At 47.8% G+C, this 20,129-nt stretch overlaps 1 protein-coding gene across 1 annotated transcript; it reads left to right on the forward strand.

Annotated features, from left to right (window-relative positions):
• Positions 1 to 15,027: 15,027 nt before the first annotated feature.
• On the forward strand, positions 15,028 to 19,714 carry LOC130304297 (uncharacterized). The gene is made up of 2 exons (XM_056551917.1): positions 15,028 to 15,747; positions 19,227 to 19,714. The coding sequence occupies exons 1-2, from the start codon at positions 15,144 to 15,146 to the stop codon at positions 19,712 to 19,714; spliced, it is 1,092 nt and encodes a 363-aa protein (XP_056407892.1). The 5' UTR covers positions 15,028 to 15,143.
• Positions 19,715 to 20,129: the final 415 nt, after the last annotated feature.

Consider the following 20,129-nt stretch of genomic DNA (forward strand, 5'->3'; position numbering starts at 1 on the left):
TCCCAGCATGCACTGACAGACCATGCATGCTGGGAGTTGTAGTTTTGCAACAGCTGGAGGCACACTGGTTTGGAAACGCTAAGTTTGGTTGCAAAACACTTGAAAGTTTATTACTTAACTTAGTGTTTCCAAACCAGTGTGCCTCCAGCTGTTGCAAAACTACAACTCCCAGCATGCACGGACAGCCAAAGGGCATGCTCGGAGTTTGCAACAGCTGGATGTTTGCCCCCTCCCCCCAATGTGAATGTACAGGGTACACTCACATGGGCGGAGGTTTACAGTGAGTGCTGCAAGTTTGAAATGGCGCAAAATTTGCGCTGCAGCTCAAACTCCCAGCGGCAAACTTGCTGTGAACCTCTGCCCATGTGACTGTACCCTAAAAACACTACACTACACTAACACTAACCTAAAATAAAAAGTAAAAAACACTACATATACACATTATCCCTACACAGCCCCCCTCCCCCAAAAAAATGAAAAACGTCTGGTACGCTACTGTTTCCAAAACGGAGCCTCCAGCTGTTGCAAAATAATAACTCCCAGTATTGCCGGACAGCCATTGACTGTCCAGGCATGCTGGGAGTTTTGCAACAGCTGGAGGCACCCTGTTTGGGAATCATTGGCATAGAATACCCCTATGTCCACCCCTATGCAAATCCCTAATTCAGGCCTCAAATGCGCATGGCGCTCTCTCACTTTGGAGCCCTGTCGTATTTCAGGGCAACAGTTTTGGGACACATATGGGGTATTGCCGTACTCGGGAGAAATTGCCTTACAAATTTTGGGGGGCTTTTTCTTCTTTAACCCCTTATGAAAAGGTGAAGTTGGGGTCTACACCAGCATGTTAGTGTAAAAAAATAATTTTTTTACTCTGACATGCTGGTGTTGCCCTATACTTTTCATTTTCACAAGAGGTAAAAGGGGAAAAAAGATCCTCTAAATTTGTAATGCAATTTCTCCCGAGTATGGAGATACCCCATATGTGGGCGCAAAGTGCTCTGGGGGCGCACAACAAGGCTCAGAAGGGAGAGTGCACCCTGTACATTTGAGGCGATTTGCACAGGGGTGGCTGATTGTTACAGCAGTTCTCGGAATCAGAATGATAAGTAAAAGCATTCCAGAGTTATTAATGTTTAAAGTGACAGTGGTCAGATTTTCAAAAAATGCCCAGGATCTGAAGGTGAAAATGGGCTGGGTCATGAAGGGGTTAAAGGGGTACTCCGGTGAAAACCTTTTTTTTCTTTTAAATCAACTGGCTCCGGAAAGTTAAACAGATTTGTAAATTACTTCTATTAAAAAATCGTAATCTTTCCTGTACTTATTAGCTGCTGAATACTACAGAGGAAATTATTTTCTTTTTGGAATGCTCTCTGATGACATCACGAGCACAGTGCTCTCTGCTGACGTTATTATAATAATAATAATAATAAGTCTTTATTTATTGTTGTCCTTAGTGGGATTTGAACCCTCTCCAGCTCCACTATATCTTTCTTGTACACTGGTGCTCAGTACTGTACACAGTACTCTATGTGAGGACTGACTAGTGATTTGTACAGCGGTAGAATTATTTCCTTGTCGTCGGCATCTATGCCCCTATTGATGTACCCCATGATTTTATTAGCCTTGGCAGCAGCTGCCCGACACTGGTCACTACAGCTAAGTTTACTGTTACCTAAGGCTCCTACGTCCTTTTCCATGTCAGTCGTCCTAAGTGTTCTTCCATTTAATACATAATCCCAGCTCGGATTTTTGCATTACCTTACAGTTATCAGTGTTGAACCTCATCTGCCACTTCCCAGCCCAAACCTCCAACCTATCCAGATCCATTTGTAACAGTGCACTGTCCTCTATAGTGTTTACCACTTTACACAGTTTGGTGTCATCTGCAAAGATTGCTACTTTACTATTCAACCCCTCTGCAAGGTCATTCATGAATATATTAAATAGGACAGGACCCAAGACAGACCCCTGTGGTACCCCACTAGTAACAGTCACCCAATCAGAATAAGTACCATTAATAAACACCCTCTGTTTCCTATCATTGAGCCAGTTACTTACCCACTTGCGCACATTCTCCCCCAGCCCAAACCTTCTCATTTTATGCACCAACCTTTTATGTGGAACCGTATCAAATGCTTTGGAAAAATCCAGATATACGACATCCAGCGATTGCCCCATGTCCAGTCTTGTGCTCACCTCCTCATAAAAGCTGATCAGGTTAGTTTGACAGGATCAATCCCTCATAAAGCCATGCTGATACAGGGTCATACATTTATTTTTATCAAGATATTCCAAAATAGCATCTCTTAGGAAACCCTCAAACAATTTACCGAGGTTAAACTAACAGGTCTATAATTCCCGGGGTCACCTTTTGACCCCTTCTTAAATATTGGCACCACATTTGCCATGCGCCAGTCCTGGGGAACAGTCCCTGTCACTATAGAGTCCCTGAATATAAAAAATTGGGGTCTGTCTATTACATTACTTTTCTAAATAGTCCGCCTCTTCCAAACCACATTTAACACACTGTGAAGTGATTCTCACCCCTATCCTATGTAAATGAAGCGCGGAATAGTGGGTCTTGTGTAATATCTTAAATTGTGTAATTTTATGTTCCATATTACGAGAAACCTTGCTTATATTTTGGGCCATAATGTCCCAATCTTCCTCAGACACAGTACCCACTATTCCGGACCATTTGTCTTTAATTCTGTCGATCCCCCTTACTCCAATAATCTTATTTAATTTCTTATACAAAATTGATATTCCTTTTTTTTTTTTAAAGTGCTCTATTTGAGTTAGTGCTTCTATGAAATTGTGTTTCTGTGCTACATATATCTCCTTATCTATCGTGTTATGGACTGCATGACTAACTTGCCAATAGTACAGCCAATCGTTATCACTAATATCATACCCCCTTTTTATGTGCTCAAATGAAAAGAGTTGTCCTTTATCAAATAATTGTTCCAGTCGTTTTATACCCTTACTATCCCAAAAAATTGACTCACACTTCACCAATTCTTTAAATTTATTGTTACCCCATAGGGGTGTGAACCCAAAACTATTTCCTACATGTAATTCTCCCTTTAATCTTTCCCATACTTTCCTATATTTATACAATAACATCGTGTTATTTGACCCACTCTCCTCATAATCATCTCATTCCAACACCTCATATATGTTCACTTTCTCCTTATCTACTACAATCTTCTCCAGATATCTAAAATTTCTCCAATTCACGATTCGTACCAACTGCGCGGCCATGTAATAAACAAAGAAATTGGGCATATCCAATCCCCCCCTATCTCCAGGGGCCATAAAATATCTGTACTTCAGACGAACCCTTTTTGTTCCCCATAACAATCTACCCAGTATCACTTCTATCTTCCGGAACCAGCATTTGCCGATCCACACTGGCGAGGCAGCAAGAAAAAAAAGGATCTGTGGGAGGACCACCATTTTTATTATCGCCATCCTTTCTGACATAGAGAAGGGCATTTTAATCCATACTTCTACTCTCTTTGCTAAACTATTCAAAAGGGGCAGTATATTGTTAATCACAAACCTATCATTCGTGGCTGCTATTTTTACTCCCAGATAATGGAAACATTCATTTTTTTTGAACACGGATAGTCTTCCCACCGTCTCCCCCATATCTTCATCCAGGGGGAGCATAGTAGATTTACTCCAATTTATGTCCAACCCAGATAGAGGGGCAAATGCCTCGAACATCTTAATGATACGATGTATTTTTTCTTGTGGGTTAGTTACAAAAAGGAGGATATCATCTACAAATAACAAGATCTTACTCTTCTCTCCATTTACTCCAAATCCCTCATAAACATCATTATCTCTTATCCAAGCAGCTAAGGGTTCAATATAAATTAAAAATAAAAAGGGTGAGAGGGGGCAGCCCTGCCTTGTTCCTCTACTTAGTTTGAATGGGTAGGAGGGGGTTCCATCTACCACCACACTCGCCTCGGGGTTAGTGTATAGTAGCTGAATATAACTCAAAAACCTCGGGCCCACCCTAACCCTCTTCAAAACTTCCCAGAGGTATCTCCACTCCACCCTGTCAAAAGCTTTAGTAGCATCCAATGACAGAATGGAGCGGGGGCCACGGGATCCACTCTGGATTGCTTCATACACCTGGTGGATATTGTCATGAACCGTTCTTCCTGACCTAAACCCTCCCTGGTCACCGCCCACCACTACCTCCACTACTTTATCCAATCTCCTTGCCAGTGCTTTCGCTATTATCTTTATATCTGTATTAAGCAAGGAGATATGAGCCCAAATCCAAGGGATCCTTATCTTTTTTCCTAATGAGTCTAATATTAGCCTCACACATAGATTTAGGGAGAACCCCCCCCCCCTCCAGGATTCATTATTGATACCCAGCAGTTTTTGAAGTAGCAGAGTTGAGTATATCCTATATATCTAGAAAGGAATGCCGTCAGACCCAGGGGATGTATTCCCTTGGATTGATGCCAATGCCTCCTCCAATTCCTGGAGGGAGATTGGGTCATCCAGGGAGTCCCTGACATCCTCTGTCAAACTCGGAATATTAATTCCCCTCAAGAATTCCGCTACCTCCGCCCTATTAATATCGCTGCCCATATAGAGAATGGAGAAAAAAGAGCCAACCATTTGGGCTATTTCTTCTCTATCTGTGGTTATGCTGCCATCCTCCCTCCTCAGAGCCATAATACCACATTCGTCGCCTTGATTTTTAAGTAATCTTGACAGTGTCTTATTTGGTTTCCCTTTCTCAAAGAAATTAAATTGCCCACTGAAGAATAGTTTATTTTGTGCCTTTTTAAGTAGATATTCTTTATATTTCTCTTGAGCTGCCTTCAGTTCTAACAGCTGTTCCCCCCACTATCCTCTTCTATCCCTGCTTCTAATGTTGCCACTTTACTATTCAGTACTGATTCTTCCTGTGAGAATTCCTTTTTTTTTTTTTATTGATTCGCCCTATATATAGGCCCCTCAAGTATGCCTTCATAGTATCCCATACCACCTGAGGGTTTGCGGACTTATGATTAATCTCCCAGAATGCCTCTATTTCCTGTCTAAACCAGTCCTGGTCGGCCACTAATTCAATCCAGTGGGGGTTGAGCCGAAAGCCCAACCTTTTCCCACCCATTACCTTACCTCCAATTTCCACCACCACTGGGCAATGGTCCGATAGGGTTTTAGCTTTATACTGCACCCTGCTGGTCCAGGTCATTGCATTCTTATCACACAGGCATAAGTCAATTCGGGAAGCGGTGTTATATGAGGTACTAAAACATGAGTACTGTCTTACTCCTGGGTTTAGTTTCCGCCACCCATCAACCCAATTCATCTCTCCACAGTATCTCGCCAATGCTGTTTCGTTCCCCCCTACATTCCTACCTAATTTGTATCTGTCCATACTAGGGTCTATTACATTGTTCAAATCTCCAACTATCCATAATGCCGAATGTGTCTTACTTTCGCTATAGCTCACGAGGTCCCTCAGAACATCCACTCTAAAAGATGGAGGAATATAAACAAAAGCCAAGATGACTGCCCTATCTTCCCATATTCCATAAAGAAATACATATCGACCATACTTATCTACCTTTGCATTCTTAGTCTCGAATGGTACCCTCCTGTGAACATATACTGATACTCCCATGGAGTAGGAAGAGAGTCTGGAGTGGTATTCTTCTTTGGCCCACTTCCTTGGAAGTATCTGCTCATCTCTTGACCTATGGGTCTCAACTAAACATATGATCGCAGGAAGGCACCTCCGAATATAATCGAAGACTGCACACTTTTTAATTCTATCCGACATACCTCGTATGTTCCAGGCTAATAATTTAAGCATAGATATATTTGCCTAAGAGAAAAAAGAAAAGAGAGAAGAAGAAGAGAGAGAAAAAAAAAAAAAAACCTCTTTTGATCATCCCGTGCCATCCCTCCCTCCTTTCCCTTATCCTCCCCCCCCGCACCCCCCCCTCTCCCCATAATGCACCGTACTTCTACTATGCACTCGTATCCTAGTGACACCCCAGAGAACCCCCCAACCCCTCCCCCCCGAGACGTAACATTATTACTCAACTAATACTTCCAACCCCTAATGCCACAGTAGTGCCTTATATTAGATGCCTTATTTATCCATCCAATCTGAGACTTCTTGTGGGGTTCCAAATATTGTTACCTTTCCCTTATGCTCAACCCGGAGTCTCGTTGGAAACAGCAGAGAGAAGGGCACCCCTGCGTTCTTTAGCCGCCTTTTTATCTCCCGAAAGGATGCCCTTTTCCTCTGGGTCTCCCAAGAGAAATCCGGATATAGAAAAATATTCTGTCCATTATACTGTAGGTCCCTCATCTCTCTTGCCCTCCTAAGGATAGTATCCCTGTCCTGGGAGGTATATAACTTAATTAGGATTGTCCTAGGGGGACCCCCCGGAGGGGGAATACGCCTTGGCACCGATGAGCTCGTTCAATCCCAAACATTGGGGTAAGATGCCCTTCCCCTATCCCCTCCTTCAACCACCTACTAAGAAACTGTATGGCAGAGTCCCCCCCCCCCCCCCTCCACCCCCTCAGGAAACCCCACCATCCTTATATTACAACGTCTGGATCTATCCTCAAGGTCAGTGAGCTTATCTTTAACAGATGTCCTCTCCTTTTTCAAGTCATTAACCTCCTCCTCCAAAACCTTAATCCTATTTTCTGTTTTAGGGGCTTCTTCCTCCAGTCTGGAAATCCTATCTCTCATTTTAGTCATATCGTGTCTTATCAGAGATACCTCGGTAGATACCACACCTAATTGTTTATTTATCTCCTCAATTGCACAATTAGTTTTTTCACCCCTCCCAAGATCTCCTCCAACATCTGTGTTCCCATAGGGGGCACAGACTGCCCTTCCTCAGTTTCTTCCACCTCCAAGACCGAGTACCTAGAGCCTGTTTTACTAGGGGAGAGATCCTTCTGGGTTCTAGTTTTTATACCCACAGCTGGAGACTTCCATATTTTATCCAATTTACCCATAGCCCCCTTATCTTTTTGTGGCGAGCTACCCCCTGATCTTCTGGGGTTCACCTTAGGGGCCATTTCACCCACTATTTCTCTTCACTTTATATTTGTGGGGTGTATGTATCACTACGGGGATATCACGGACCAACTTAGCAACTTTATACACCATAGGCCCCTCCCACTCGAGAATTTAAATCCCGTTATTTACAGCATACAAAAGTAAGAATTCACAGTCCCATATGGCTCTGGGGAGCGCTTAAAACCTAGGGTATCACACCCTGATCCAGAAATATCCACCACCAAATATAGCATACTAATATGCAACTACGGAATCATTAGCGTATTCACGCTCCCCCTGGTAGACAGTGCAATCACCCCCCAGAGTCACTGATCTTATTGGGTCCAGGGAGGGGTTCAATTTCATGAGAGAGGAATTCTGCTAAGACCAAGTTGTTCAATTTAGTCCATGAGTCCCGGTTTCTCCAAATCGCTAGGAGGAGTGACCAGGCAGAGAGTCAGGCATCCAATATTGTCCATTCCACATGGGGCCAGTGCAAGAGGCTGCTGCTGTTCAGAATATTGCCGGGGTATTAATCAATGGTTTCACCGGCTTCTGCACTGTTAGATATTCATCACATGTAAAGTCTGATCGTTTTACTCAGCTCCACTCTCCATCCACAAGAAAGGGTCTGGGCCAGTCTATTCAAATCCCAGCAAGGAGTAGCGGAGTTCCACACATGCCCCTCAACACCTCCGCGTCTGTCTATTACATTACTTAATTCCTTTAGAACATGGGGGTGAATGCCATCTGGACCTGGTGATTTGTCTATTTTGATTTTTTGTAGGTGGCACTGTACTTCTTCCTGGGTTAGACAGGTGACCTGTACTGGGGAGTTTACCTTATCACACTGTATTTCACCTGGCATTTCATTTTCCTCAGTGAATACAGTGGAGAAGAATTTTAGTATATTTGCTTTTTCCTGATCCCCGTTTATAATTTCTTCCTCATCATTTTTTAAAGGGCCAACACTTTCATTTTTGACCTTTTTGCTATTTATATAATTAAAGAACATTTTGGGGTTAGTTATACTCTCTTTGGCAATGAGTCTTTCTGTCTCTATTTTTGCGGCTTTTATCTGTTTTTTACATATTTCACATTTTTCTCTATAGCTTTTTAATGCTTCTTCACTGCTGTCCTGTTTTAGTAACTGAAATGCTTTATTTTAGTCATTTATTGCCCCCTTAACATTTTTATTCATCCATATTGGTTTTCTTTTATTTCTGACCCTTTTATTCCTATAAAGTATATACATCTTACAGTGAAAATTTAAGATATTTTTAAAAGTCTCCCATTTAGTGTCAGTATTGTTATTTTTGAGGACATTATCCCATTTTATATTGTTATGGGCTTCTCTGAGTTGATCGAACTTTGCTTTTCGAAAGTTCATTGTTTTTGTGGCCCCTCGAGAGATTCCCTTATTGAAGAACAAGTTATAATGTATTACATTATGATCACTATTTCCTCGGTGTCCATCTACTTGCACATTAATTACTCTGCCAGTTTCAGTACGTTGGTAAATATTAAGTCTAGTAGGGCGCCCCCTCTGGTCAGGCCCTGCACCATTTGGGACAGATAATGGTCTTTAGCTATAGTCAGAAATCTGTTTCCTTTAAAGTCGAAGTCTGCCCAGTTCTCCATGAACCCAAACCCCTCCTTCCTACACCAGCTTCTGAGCCACTTGTTTACCTCCCTAATCTCCCGCTGCCTCTCTGGTGTGGCTCGTGGTACAGGTAATATTTCAGAAAATACTACCTTGGAGGTCCTTGCCTTAAGCTTGCAGCCTAAGTCCCTGAAATCCTTTTTAAGGACACTCCATCTACCTCTTACTTTGTCATTGGTGCCAATATGTACCATGACTGCTGGGTCTTCTCCAGCCCCACCCAGCAACCTGTCAACCCGATCCGCGATGTGCCGAACTCGAGCGCCAGGAAGACAACACACTGTTCGGCTATCCCGGTCTTTGTGACAGATCGCCCTATCTGTCCCCCTAATAATTGAGTCCCCCACTACCAGTACCTGTCTGACCTGCCCTGCTCTCCTCCCTCCCTCCTTACTGGAGCAGACACCCCCCTGGCGGTCAGAGGCAAAGTCCTGCTGCAGTACCGCTAGCTCTGAAATGACATGAGTTTTTTCCTGCAGGTTGTCTCTGGCCGCCGAGGGTGTGTGGTATCTGTGCCCCCGCATATGTGCCCCTGGTGCACTAAGGGCTGACGTTCCGGTTGGTTGGGGTTTTTTCAGGCGTGATGCAGTGGACAGGCCTGCTTTCAGTCCCCCGTTGCAGCTCATGGGGAGCTCGCTCTGTTCCCGGGTGTGGCTGGTTTGGTTGGTTGTTGGTGTGGTGTTTTGGTTTTTCAGTGGTGCTGCAGGGTGGTTTACTACTGGGTGTCTTGGTAGTCAGTGGGTTTCTGCCATGCTTGGGTTTTTTGTTTGCGCTTTTTCCTTTGGTGTTGGTTGTGGGACTTTGGGTGCTTGCTTCGGCAGTTCATGTTCTAGGATTGTAACGGTACTGTGTGGGTTGGCGTGGCCCCTGTGCTTGATTGCGCTATAATTTGGTGATGCTTTTCTTTTTTGGGTGTGATTTGAGTGATCGGGGGCGTTTTGTCGGTCTGACATTTGGGGCGTTGTCACTGTTATTATTTCTTTCTTTCGGCTTTCTTCCTGCGCTCGGCTTGTTGCACCTAGTGCTTCGCTGTTTGGAGATAAGGTTTATTTTGCGGCTGTACTCCCTGGGGTCGGTATTGGGTGTTGACGCTTTGTCCCGTTCTCTGGCAGTGGTTCCGGAGGTTGCTCCCTCGGGTGGAGTCGGAAGGTTTGCTCATGTGGCTGTGGAATGGGAGACCACCTCGGGTTCGGGTCCCGGGGTAGGACTGAGTGATACAGTTGTGGTTAAATTTTCGGCCTGTGGGTCATCGTGGAGATTGGTGTATTTCTTGGTCCGCTTTAGTGGCTCCTGCGACTTGGTCGCACTCACGGTGAGGCGCTTGCGAGTAGTTGGGGTTGGTGTGGAGGCCGGGATGTCTACAGTCAAGGAGGGTCCCGAAGGTTCCAAATGTGTCTGTGGATAGGGGTTTTGTTTTTTGTACCTACAAGGTTCTGCTGTTTGACTTCCTATTTCGTTTTGATAGGCTGTGATAAAATAAGTTAACTGCTGTGTCTCCTATCCAAGGAGGTTCGAGATTTGGGCTGTATTCTGCATGTATCCAATTAACATTTTTAGTATGTGACGCTGGGTATCTTCACCTGTTCGTGTGAATCACCTACTACTCAGTGCAAAAAAAAAAAAGGGTGCTTTCCCACTGTGCTGCGATCCAGTGGGGTGAGGTTGCCGCATGGCGGGGGGTGATTTTTCTTTTCTGCTTTGCGGTTGGTGGGATGTTGGTGTATACCTAGGGGCTGGGCCCGTGAGCGGGTGGCCTTGCTGTCGGCGACCGTTTTTTCCTATCAGTTTTTGGGTCGCTTGGTGGCGGCTGTGGGTCGGATTTTTGGTTGTCGCTTTTGCGTCGTTTTTTCTGATCCGAGGTTTTGCTCTGGCTTTTTTCGGGGCTAGGTGGATGGGGCACTTTCTTTCTCCTCGTCTCCTTCCATGACACTTGGGTGTCTGATGTGTTTTTTGGGTGCCTATTTTGTGCGTTTTCAGGTCCGTCGGTCCGAGATTGCTTAGGCGATCTGGGACACACAGCTTGTGCTGCATGAGGGTCCACGAATGACTGTTTTTTCCGGTTGTCGTCCTATTGTTGACTGGACTGCGGTGGGGGCCTCCCCCCCCCCCTTTTTCTTTTATGCTCCCCGCCCTCGATTGTCTGTTTTGGGTTTTGGCTTCTCTTTGTAGGAGGGGGTGTTGTGAGTTTGGGATTCGCTCTCTTTTTGTGTCGGTGTCGGCGGAGAGGGCTCAGTTTCCGGAGAGGGTAGCGCAGCGCGTGGGGCGCGGGCGATCTGCATGTTGCGTTGCTATTTTCGCCCAGTTTGATGTTTTCCACATGTGTTTTTGTTTTGCGAGCGGCTTTCCGCAAGGTGGTGCGAGTGCTGCGGCACTCTTCGGTGTATGGGCGAGTCTGAGAAATGAGTTCACACAAGAGTTAGTGAATACAAAAAAAATAAAAAAAATAAAATAAAATGCAAAAACATAGGACCTGGCGGCAGGTACCTCAGATTTCCTGGAGAGGTTATGTGTTGGGCGAATTTCCTGGAGAGGAAATGTGTTGGGCAACTTTCCTGGAGAGGAAATGTGTTGGGTGTGTTCGGGGGGCTGAGTTGGCCCCAGGTGTTGGCTATCCAGTATCTCTTGGGTGGGGGTCGGAGCCCAGTGTAGGGCTAACTGGTCTCCTCCGTGGCGGTAAGAAGACGGTGAAAGCGGGGTCAACCCGGGGTAGACCTCCACACAGGACAGTGTGGCAGCACCTCTCGGGTTGGCAAGAAGCCAATCGGTGTCTTTGTTAGAGTTAAATTGTTATTTATATAAGTAATTTTATAAATAAAGCTTTGGCCGATCCCCACCCACGGAAAAGTTGAATTGTTGTTGTGTCAGTTATTATTTAATTAATTATTGTAGTAAGGGGGAGGGGTAGTTATAGCCTGCTCGGAGCTAATTGGGTCTCAACAGTCTGGAGGGGCAAGCTGTGCATAACTAGCTTGCCCCCTGACTGGTGAGCAGTTAAGGGGTTAAGAAATATACAGGCAATGTTTTTTAGCCCCCTCCCCCGCCTGTAAAAACCTGTTGCTAACTATAGTGGTATGTCCCATGGGTGGGGGGGAAGGAGTGCACCAATCAGGGGTCTAATAGTTTCCCGGGCTTTCAGGGGCCCTCCCCAGGGTATTTATAGCTGTGGTGCCTCCCTTCCCCCCTCAATCTGCCCAGGACCCGGAGTTTTGCCCTCCCTCCCTCCCTTTTTGTATCTCTGTTTATTGTAAGTCACAGCTTGGCGGTAAGAAGACGGTGAAAGCGGGGTCAACCCGGGGTAGACCTCCACACAGGACAGTGTGGCAGCACCTCTCGGGTTGGCAAGAAGCCAATCGGTGTCTTTGTTACAGTTAAATTGTTATTTATATAAGTAATTTTATAAATAAAGCTGTGGCCGATCCCCACCCACGGAAAAGTTGAATTGTTGTTGTGTCAGTTATTATTTAATTAATTATTGTAGTAAGGGGGAGGGGTAGTTATAGCCTGCTCGGAGCTAATTGGGTCTCAACAGTCTTGCAAACTTCAGCTCCTCTCTGAGGCCTCTTAGTTGTTTTCCGAGCTGTTCATACTGAGCCATCTTGGCCTGGATTTTGGACCCAAAGCTGGCCAGGGATTCTCTGGGCCCCTTTACCCCCCATTGCTGGGGTTCTGAGGAAACAGATGCAGACTTTCCACTCCGCTGCCTGGATGAGCTTCTGCTGGAAGCTTTGCAGCTCCCAGCTGAGGTTGGGGGAGGGGGCCCCACATGGCTGTGGACCCTGGTGGATCTCCTCACCCCATCCTGACTACTGGCTGTTGCATTTTCCTTTGCACACCCCGCCAGCCGAGAACGGGGGGGGGTGCAAGATGAAGCCCCAGCTTCCCGGGGCTCCATAGCAGGAAAACCTACCCAGGTGTCTGCCACACACCTGGGGAGGGGTGGAAGAAAATCACTGCTTCTCTGGGAAACTCTGGAGCTCAGCAGAACACACCTTCTCTCCAGAGCTGTACTCACTATTCTGCTGGTGAGGTCACTGTGTACATACATTACATTACTTATCCTGTATTGATCCTGAGTTATATCCTGTATTATGCACCAGAGCTGTACTCACTATTCTGCTGGTGAGGTCACTGTGTACATACATTACATTACTGATCCTGTACTGATCCCGAGTGTGTGTGGGATGGGGGTGGGGGAGCGGGGGGCCCCAAAAAAAAATTGCTTGCCCAGGGTCCAATCAAAATTAAAGATAGCCCTGTCCATTATACATACACTGTACAGCAATCATACATCCATTATACATACACTGTGTCTGTGACTGTACAACAATCATACATCCAATCCATTATTAATGGATTGGAGGTATGCTTGCTGTACAGTCACAGTGTATGTATAATGGAGGTATGATTGCTGTACAGTGTATGTATAATGGAGGTATGCTTGCTGTACAGTGTATGTATAATGGAGGTATGCTTGCTGTACAGTGTATGTATAATGGAGGTATGCTTGCTGTATAGTGTATGTATAATGGATGTATGATTGCTGTACAGTGTATGTATAATGGAGGTATGCTTGCTGTTCAGTCACAGTGTATGTATAATGGATGTATGATTGCTGTACAGTCACAGTGTATGTATAATGGATGTATGATTGCTGTACAGTTTATGTATAATGGAGGTATGCTTGCTGTACAGTGTATGTATAATGGATGTATGATTGCTGTACAGTCACAGTGTATGTATAATGGAGGTATGCTTGCTGTACAGTGTATGTATAATGGAGGTATGATTGCTGTACAGTGTATGTATAATGGATGTATGATTGCTGTACAATGTATGTATAATGGATGTATGATTGCTGTACAGTGTATGTATAATGAATGTATGATTGCTGTACAGTGTATGTATAATGGAGGTATGATTGCTGTACAGTGTATGTATAATGAATATATGATTGCTGTACAGTGTATGTATAATGGATGTATGATTGCTGTACAGTGTATGTATAATGGAGGTATGCTTGCTGTACAGTGTATGTATAATGGATGTATGATTGCTGTACAGTGTATGTATAATGGAGGTATGCTTGCTGTACAGTGTATGTATAATGGAGGTATGCTTGCTGTACAGTGTATGTATAATGGATGTATGATTTCTGTACAGTGTATGTATAATGGAGGTATGATTGCTGTACAGTGTATGTATAATGGAGGTATGCTTGCTGTACAGTGTATGTATAATGGATGTATGATTGCTGTACAGTGTATGTATACTGAATGTATGATTGCTGTACAGTGTATGTATAATGGAGGTATGCTTGCTGTACAGTGTATTTATAATGGATGTATGATTGCTGTTCAGTGTATGTATAATGAATGTATGATTGCTGTACAGTGTATGTATAATGGATGTATGATTGCTGTACAGTGTATGTATAATGGATGTATGATTGCTGTACAGTGTATGTATTATGTAGGTATGATTGCTGTACAGTGTATGTATAATGAATGTATGATTTCTGTACAGTGTATGTATAATGGAGGTATGATTGCTGTACAGTGTATGTATAATGGAGGTATGATTGCTGTACAGTGTATGTATAATGAATATATGATTGCTGTACAGTGTATGTATAATGGAGGTATGATTGCTGTACTGGGAGCAAACGGAGCGGGGGAACCCCTGGTGTAGTGGCGTCTTGACGGGGATTTTAGTGGCCCTCCCAGATGTTAGTAAGGGTTAATGGGGTTAGAGGTATATTTCAAGAGAATGGGGGTTAAAGGGTTAAATGGCTGCTGCTCCTTTAAGGGACAGTAGCAGGTGGCTCGAGAGTGGGGTGAAAGAGAGGTCATCTGGAGGGGAGGGGGAGGAGTGTATATAGGGGGGTGCCCCAGGGGGGGAGGGTACTCACCAGTCGGCGTGTAGAATCGAGAAGAAGGTGCCATGTCGTCCCTGGATGATCTTTTCACCCACCTCCGGGCTGCTGCAGCGTCTCATGGGAATGCTTGGGTGCAGGAACAGTTGCGGGGGGTCCTGGGGATCGGGAGTGGGGTGCAGGCTGGCCCCCTCCCTGGCTTGCGGCGCGGGTCCCGTAGATCCAGGGCTCCAGAGCGTCTGAGTCCTGAGCCCACTCCCCGTAGCAGGCGGCGGTGCCTGAGCCCTGTGCGGTCTTCCCGGGAAATGGCAGGTACAGTGTGTGGGGGCACTTCCAGTGCCGCTTCCCGGGGGACAGTGTCAGGGCGTAGGGCAGAGGATGCAGGAGGGGGGGCAGCTGCTGGTCCCTCCGCTCCTTCCCCACTGTGCGGCCCGGGTGGTGGTGCGGCCGTCCCTGAGGTGGGGGTGTCAGGCCGGAGATCGTTGAGGAAGGGCACCAGGAGTGAACGGGGGACGGCCGGAGCTGCCGGTCCCCCTGTGATGGCGGCTGCGGTCTCTTCATCTGCCCGACGTGAGGCCCGGCAGAGTGGAGGAGGGGAGGCAGGGCCGGCCCTGTCCAGTGCAGGGTCGGGCTCTAGGCAGCGTTCTGGGGCCAGGTCTGCAGAGGAGAGGAGGCCCGGAGGCAGCAGGGACACGGCTGGCTCACCTTCTCTGAGTGCAGCCCAGCAGCGTACAGCACAGCAGCAGAGCTCCGGGAGTGCAGGGGAGGCCAGAGCTCGGAGATCTTCTGTCAGCGTCTCTCTGCCTGTGAGGGAAGATGGGCTGGCTGGAGGTCGGCAGGATCCAGAGTGCTACAGTGAGAGGGCGCCACCTGGTGGTAGGAGTCGGCATGGCAGGTCTGGAACTGCAGTTGGGGAATATTCTCCTTCTGATTCTTCCCTTTCTGATTGTGCTGCAGATGCTGAAGAGGAGCTGGCGAATCCGGAAAGGAGGGCGGCCGGTGAGGCGGTCATTCGTCGGCGGGAGCCTGGAGCGGATTTGGCGGGACCTTCAACAGCGCTGGATGACAGGAGTGCGGCCGGCGGTTCCAGGGAGCGGACGCCCAGGCCTGCGGCTGCTGGGGCATCGGCTTCGGGTCAGCCTGGTGAGTCCTCTGGGGATTTGGGGTTGGGGCCTGTTCCTTTGAATGTGACGGGGGATGGGGGGTTGCGGGTTTTGCTTTCACAATTAATGAGTGTTTTGTCTGGGCGTCCTGGGGGTACGGCTGTGGGGGCTTCCCCAGTTCCTGTGTGGGTTGCTCCGGCGGCGGGAGTACAGGTTGAGGCGCCGGCGGGGGGCGGGTCGGTGGTGGCATCGGCCGTGGGTGGAGGTGCTGCGGGAGCTGCAGCGGTCGCTAAGGCAGCGGCGGAGGATGTCCGTATGGCGGACTCCGCGAAAGGGGAAGTGTATGTCTGTTTTTAGGGGCCCCTGGGGGCTCACTTGAAACCGGAAGTGAAGGAGAAGATCTGGAAGGACGAATATGTCGAGATCTTCTCCTTGCTTCCGTTGGAAAAATTTAATTTAGATAGGAAGAAGCCGGAGGAGAGTAAGAAGAAGGAGGAGGAGAAACGGCGGTATCGGCTGATACCTCGCACGTTTACTAATTGGATGCAGGCCTTTTCTATCCTGGCGAGTGTTATTGGGGAGAAGGCACCAGAACATTGTTCGGCGCTTTTTTGTTATTTTGATTCTATTGGTGAGGCATACCGGGTGTATGGGGGAGTGGCGTGGCTGCGTTATGACGAGCATTTTCGTCAGCGCAAGGCGGTCCGGGCTTCCTTGAGGTGGGATCATAAGGACATAAGTTTATGGATGCGACTTATGGCCGCTCCTCGTGGGGGGTCTCAGCCCTTTCAGGGGGCGGCCGGCGGTTTCTCAGCGGCCGGACAGTCGGCCGGTTCGCGTCGGGGCTGCTGTTGGCAGTATAATGAAGGGCATTGCCGCTTCCTCTCAGATTGTAAATTTAAGCATGAATGTTCGGGGTGTGGGGGGGGCTCACAGTTTCTCCCGATGTTTTAAGCGTGGGAAAGGAAAGGGAGCTGAGGCTTCAGGGTCCCGGGGCGACTCCAGTGAGGGTGAACGTGATGCGGCCGTTTTTAAGACAGTACCCAAATAGGTCGGCGGCGGTTTTGTTGGAGGAGGGTTTTAGTTTGGGTTTTGTGATTCCCAGTTCGGCAGTTGCGCAGGGGGTTGGGGGGCGCAATTTGGTTTCGGCTTATGGTCATCCTCAGGTGGTCACGGCTAAGCTGCAAAGTGAGGTGGCGTTGGGCAGGATGGCGGGTCCTTTTCCGGACCCGCAATTGGCGGATTTGGTGGTTTCACCGCTAGGCCTGGTTCCTAAAAAGGAGCCGGGCAAGTTCAGATTGATACATCATTTGTCTTACCCGGCTGGGGCTTCGGTTAATGATGGGATTGAGGAGGGTGTGTGTGCGGTGACATATACCTCTTTTGATGCAGCGGTGCGGTGGGTTCGGAAGTTTGGACAAGGGGCATTATTGGCCAAGACGGATGTGGAATCGGCGTTCCGTTTGTTGCCGGTCCATCCGGGTAGTTTTCATTTATTAGGAATTTGTTGGGAGGGTCAGTATTATGTTGATTGTTGTTTACCAATGGGCTGTTCGATTTCATGTGCGTATTTTGAGGCTTTTAGTTGTTTTTTGGAATGGGTGGTGTGCCAGGAGGCCGGCTGGTCCTCTGTGCTGCATTACCTTGACGACTTTCTTTTTTTGGGGCCCAGGGGCTCTCGGATTTGTTCGGTGTTGTTGCATACTATGGAGGCGGTAGCGCAGCGTTTTGGGGTCCCGTTAGCTCCTGATAAGACGGAGGGACCGTCCACGGTGGTGAAGTTTTTGGGTATAGTGATTGATTCGGATCGTATGGAGTGTCGCTTGCCGGAGGATAAGTTGGCGGATTTGAGGCAGTGTGTGCAGCAGTGTCGGCGTTGTAAGAGGGCACCTTTGAAGGAGGTCCAGTCGTTGTTGGGGAAATTGAATTTTGCCTGTAGGATTTTACCTATGGGTAGGGTTTTTTGTAGACGTTTGTCCTTGGCCACGGCGGGGGTGACGGTTCCGCATCACTATGTTAGGTTGTCTGGGGAGGTGCGTACAGACTTGGAAGTGTGGGATTCCTTTTTGTCGGTTTACAACGGCAGGTCCATGTGGATGGCGGAGGTGGTTGATGATGCTGAGTTGGAATTGTTTACCGATGCAGCGGGTTCGGTAGGTTATGGGGCATTTTTTCAGGGGGAGTGGAGTGCGGCGGGGTGGCCGGATTCTTGGCGTGCGGCGGGTTTGGTGGCTAATCTAGTTGTGTTGGAGCTGTTTCCTATTGTGGTGGCAACGGAAATTTGGGGGGATCGGCTGAGGGATAGGAGGGTCCGTTTTCGTTGTGACAATATGGGGGTGGTCCATGCGATTAATAATCAGACTTCTAGTTCTCCGCCGGTTTTGCGCTTGCTTCGTCATTTGGTTCTGCGGGGATTGTTGTTGAATGCGCAGTTTGTTGCTGTACATGTTCCAGGTGTTGTCAACTCTGTCGCTGATTCTCTTTCTCGTTCACAGTGGGACAGGTTTCGCGTGCTGGCACCGGAGGCGGAGCGGTGCGGGATCCCTTGCCCCGATTGGCTGTGGAGCGTGGTTTGGGAGCGGCGGCGCAGTTGATTCAGAGGTCACTGAGTGCTCGCACTTGGTCTGCGTATTCGAAGGTTTGGGGTGAATGGGAGGTGTTACTGGAGAGGGTGGGTGTGTGTGCTGGTACTGAGGACTGGGTGACTGTGGTGCTGTATTTTGTGGGGATGCAGTTTGAGTCGGGGGTGTCTGTTTCGGGTGTGTCACGCCGTATGTCAGCTCTGGCGTTTTGGTTTTTGGTGCGGGGCCTGGGGGATGCCACTAAGCATTTTTTAGTGCGTCGCGCCCTTATGGGATACCGTAGGGGGGGTACGCAGCCGGATAGGCGTCGCCCGGTTTCTTTTGATTTGTTGGGTTTCCTGGTGGAACGGGTGGAGTGTGAATGCACGGATGCTTACGAGGTGCTGTTGTTTCGGGTGGCGTTTGTGTTGGCCTTTTTTGGGGCCTTTCGAATTTCGGAACTGGTGGCTCAGAGTAGATCGGTGGTTGGGGGTTTGTTGTATGGGGATGTGATTTTGCAGGCGGAGGGGGTGAGTTGTTTTTTACGCAGGTCCAAAACTGATCTGAGAGGTCGGGGTTGTTGGGTGGTTCTAGGTGATTTGCCAGGGTCCTTGGTGTGCCCGGTGCGATGCGTGCGGGCGTTTCTGTCAGTGAGGCCGGATGGTATGGGATCTTTTTTAGTGCATAGGGATGGGTCATCTCTCTCGCGCTTTCAATTTGTGTCTGTTTTCCGTAGATGTTTGAAGGCACGGGGGCTAGATCCTGGGGATTACAGTTCTCATTCATTTAGAATAGGGGCCGCCACTGAGGCGGCCCGGTGGGGGATGGGTGAGGAAGTGATTCGGCGGATTGGGCGATGGGAGTCTGCTCGTTTTCGTCTGTATGTTCGTCCCCATCTGTTATGATTATGTTACGTGGGTTATTTTGCTTGCTATGTTTTCTTGTTTGTGTTTTTCAGGTCGTGATCCGTGCTTGGTGTGGATTTTTGGTCACTCCTATGTTCGGAGGGGGGCGATCCGGGCTGCGGTGAGACGGGACGGGAGGCAGCTGGGTTTTTCGAGGGACCTGGCGGTGTTGCGGTGGATTGGAATTGGTGGCATGCTGTGGTGCGGGGTGCTCCCTGAGGTACAGTTCAACGCTTCTTTGGACCGCCACCCGGACATCTTGGTGGTGCATGCTGGGGGCAATGATTTGGGCCTTCGATCGTCACGGGAGTTAATTAGAGACATTAAGCTTGACATTCTGAGGCTAAAATCTACCTTTCCAGGTTTGTTGTTCGTTTGGTCTGACATGGTGGCTCGGCGGGTGTGGCGGCACGCCAGGTCGGTGGATCGCTTGAATAAGGCTCGGGTCAAGCTCAACAAAGAGGTGGGTCGTTTTGTTCGTAGGAATGGGGGGATAGTGGTGAGGCACACTGATCTGGAGTTGGGAATTCTTGGATCCTGATGGTATTCATTTAAATGACATTGGAATGGATTTGTGGGCGTTGGCCTTGCAAGGGGGTATTGAGCTGGCGTTGCGTGTGTGGCGGGATGAAGGTCAGTGAGGTGTCACTGTCTTTCATCTGTGGCATGTGAAAGGGTCCCGGGGAAGTTAGTAGTTTGAAAGATAAATGTTTGAGATGGTTCAATTGGGCCTCCTGGTGGTGGTTCTGGGCCTCAGGAGTTCGAGGGATTGTGCGGAAGGTTACCGGGGTGCCTCTGGTCCAGGGGCTCGCGGCCAGGGGTAAGAAGCGTGTTGCACAAATCCGGTTGGGGGAGGGGAGTGCCCTCCAGTTTGGTTATGTTTATATGTAAATATTCAAATGTTATTTATTGGTTTGTTAAATAAATGGGCCACATGGCCCAATTTTCCCACAGCA

Source organism: Hyla sarda, unplaced genomic scaffold (genome assembly GCF_029499605.1).
Source record: "Hyla sarda isolate aHylSar1 unplaced genomic scaffold, aHylSar1.hap1 scaffold_1269, whole genome shotgun sequence".
Classification (NCBI taxonomy): Eukaryota; Metazoa; Chordata; class Amphibia; order Anura; family Hylidae; genus Hyla; species Hyla sarda.

Bases quoted from the DNA above. Each gene is read 5' to 3' on its own strand.
- LOC130304297 (XM_056551917.1), top strand. From the start codon at position 15,144: ATGGCGGCTGCGGTCTCTTCATCTGCCCGACGTGAGGCCCGGCAGAGT. The intron at 15,748-19,226 runs GTGAGTCCTCTG...TGTGTTTTTCAG, and splicing joins ATCGGCTTCGGGTCAGCCTG to GTCGTGATCCGTGCTTGGTG.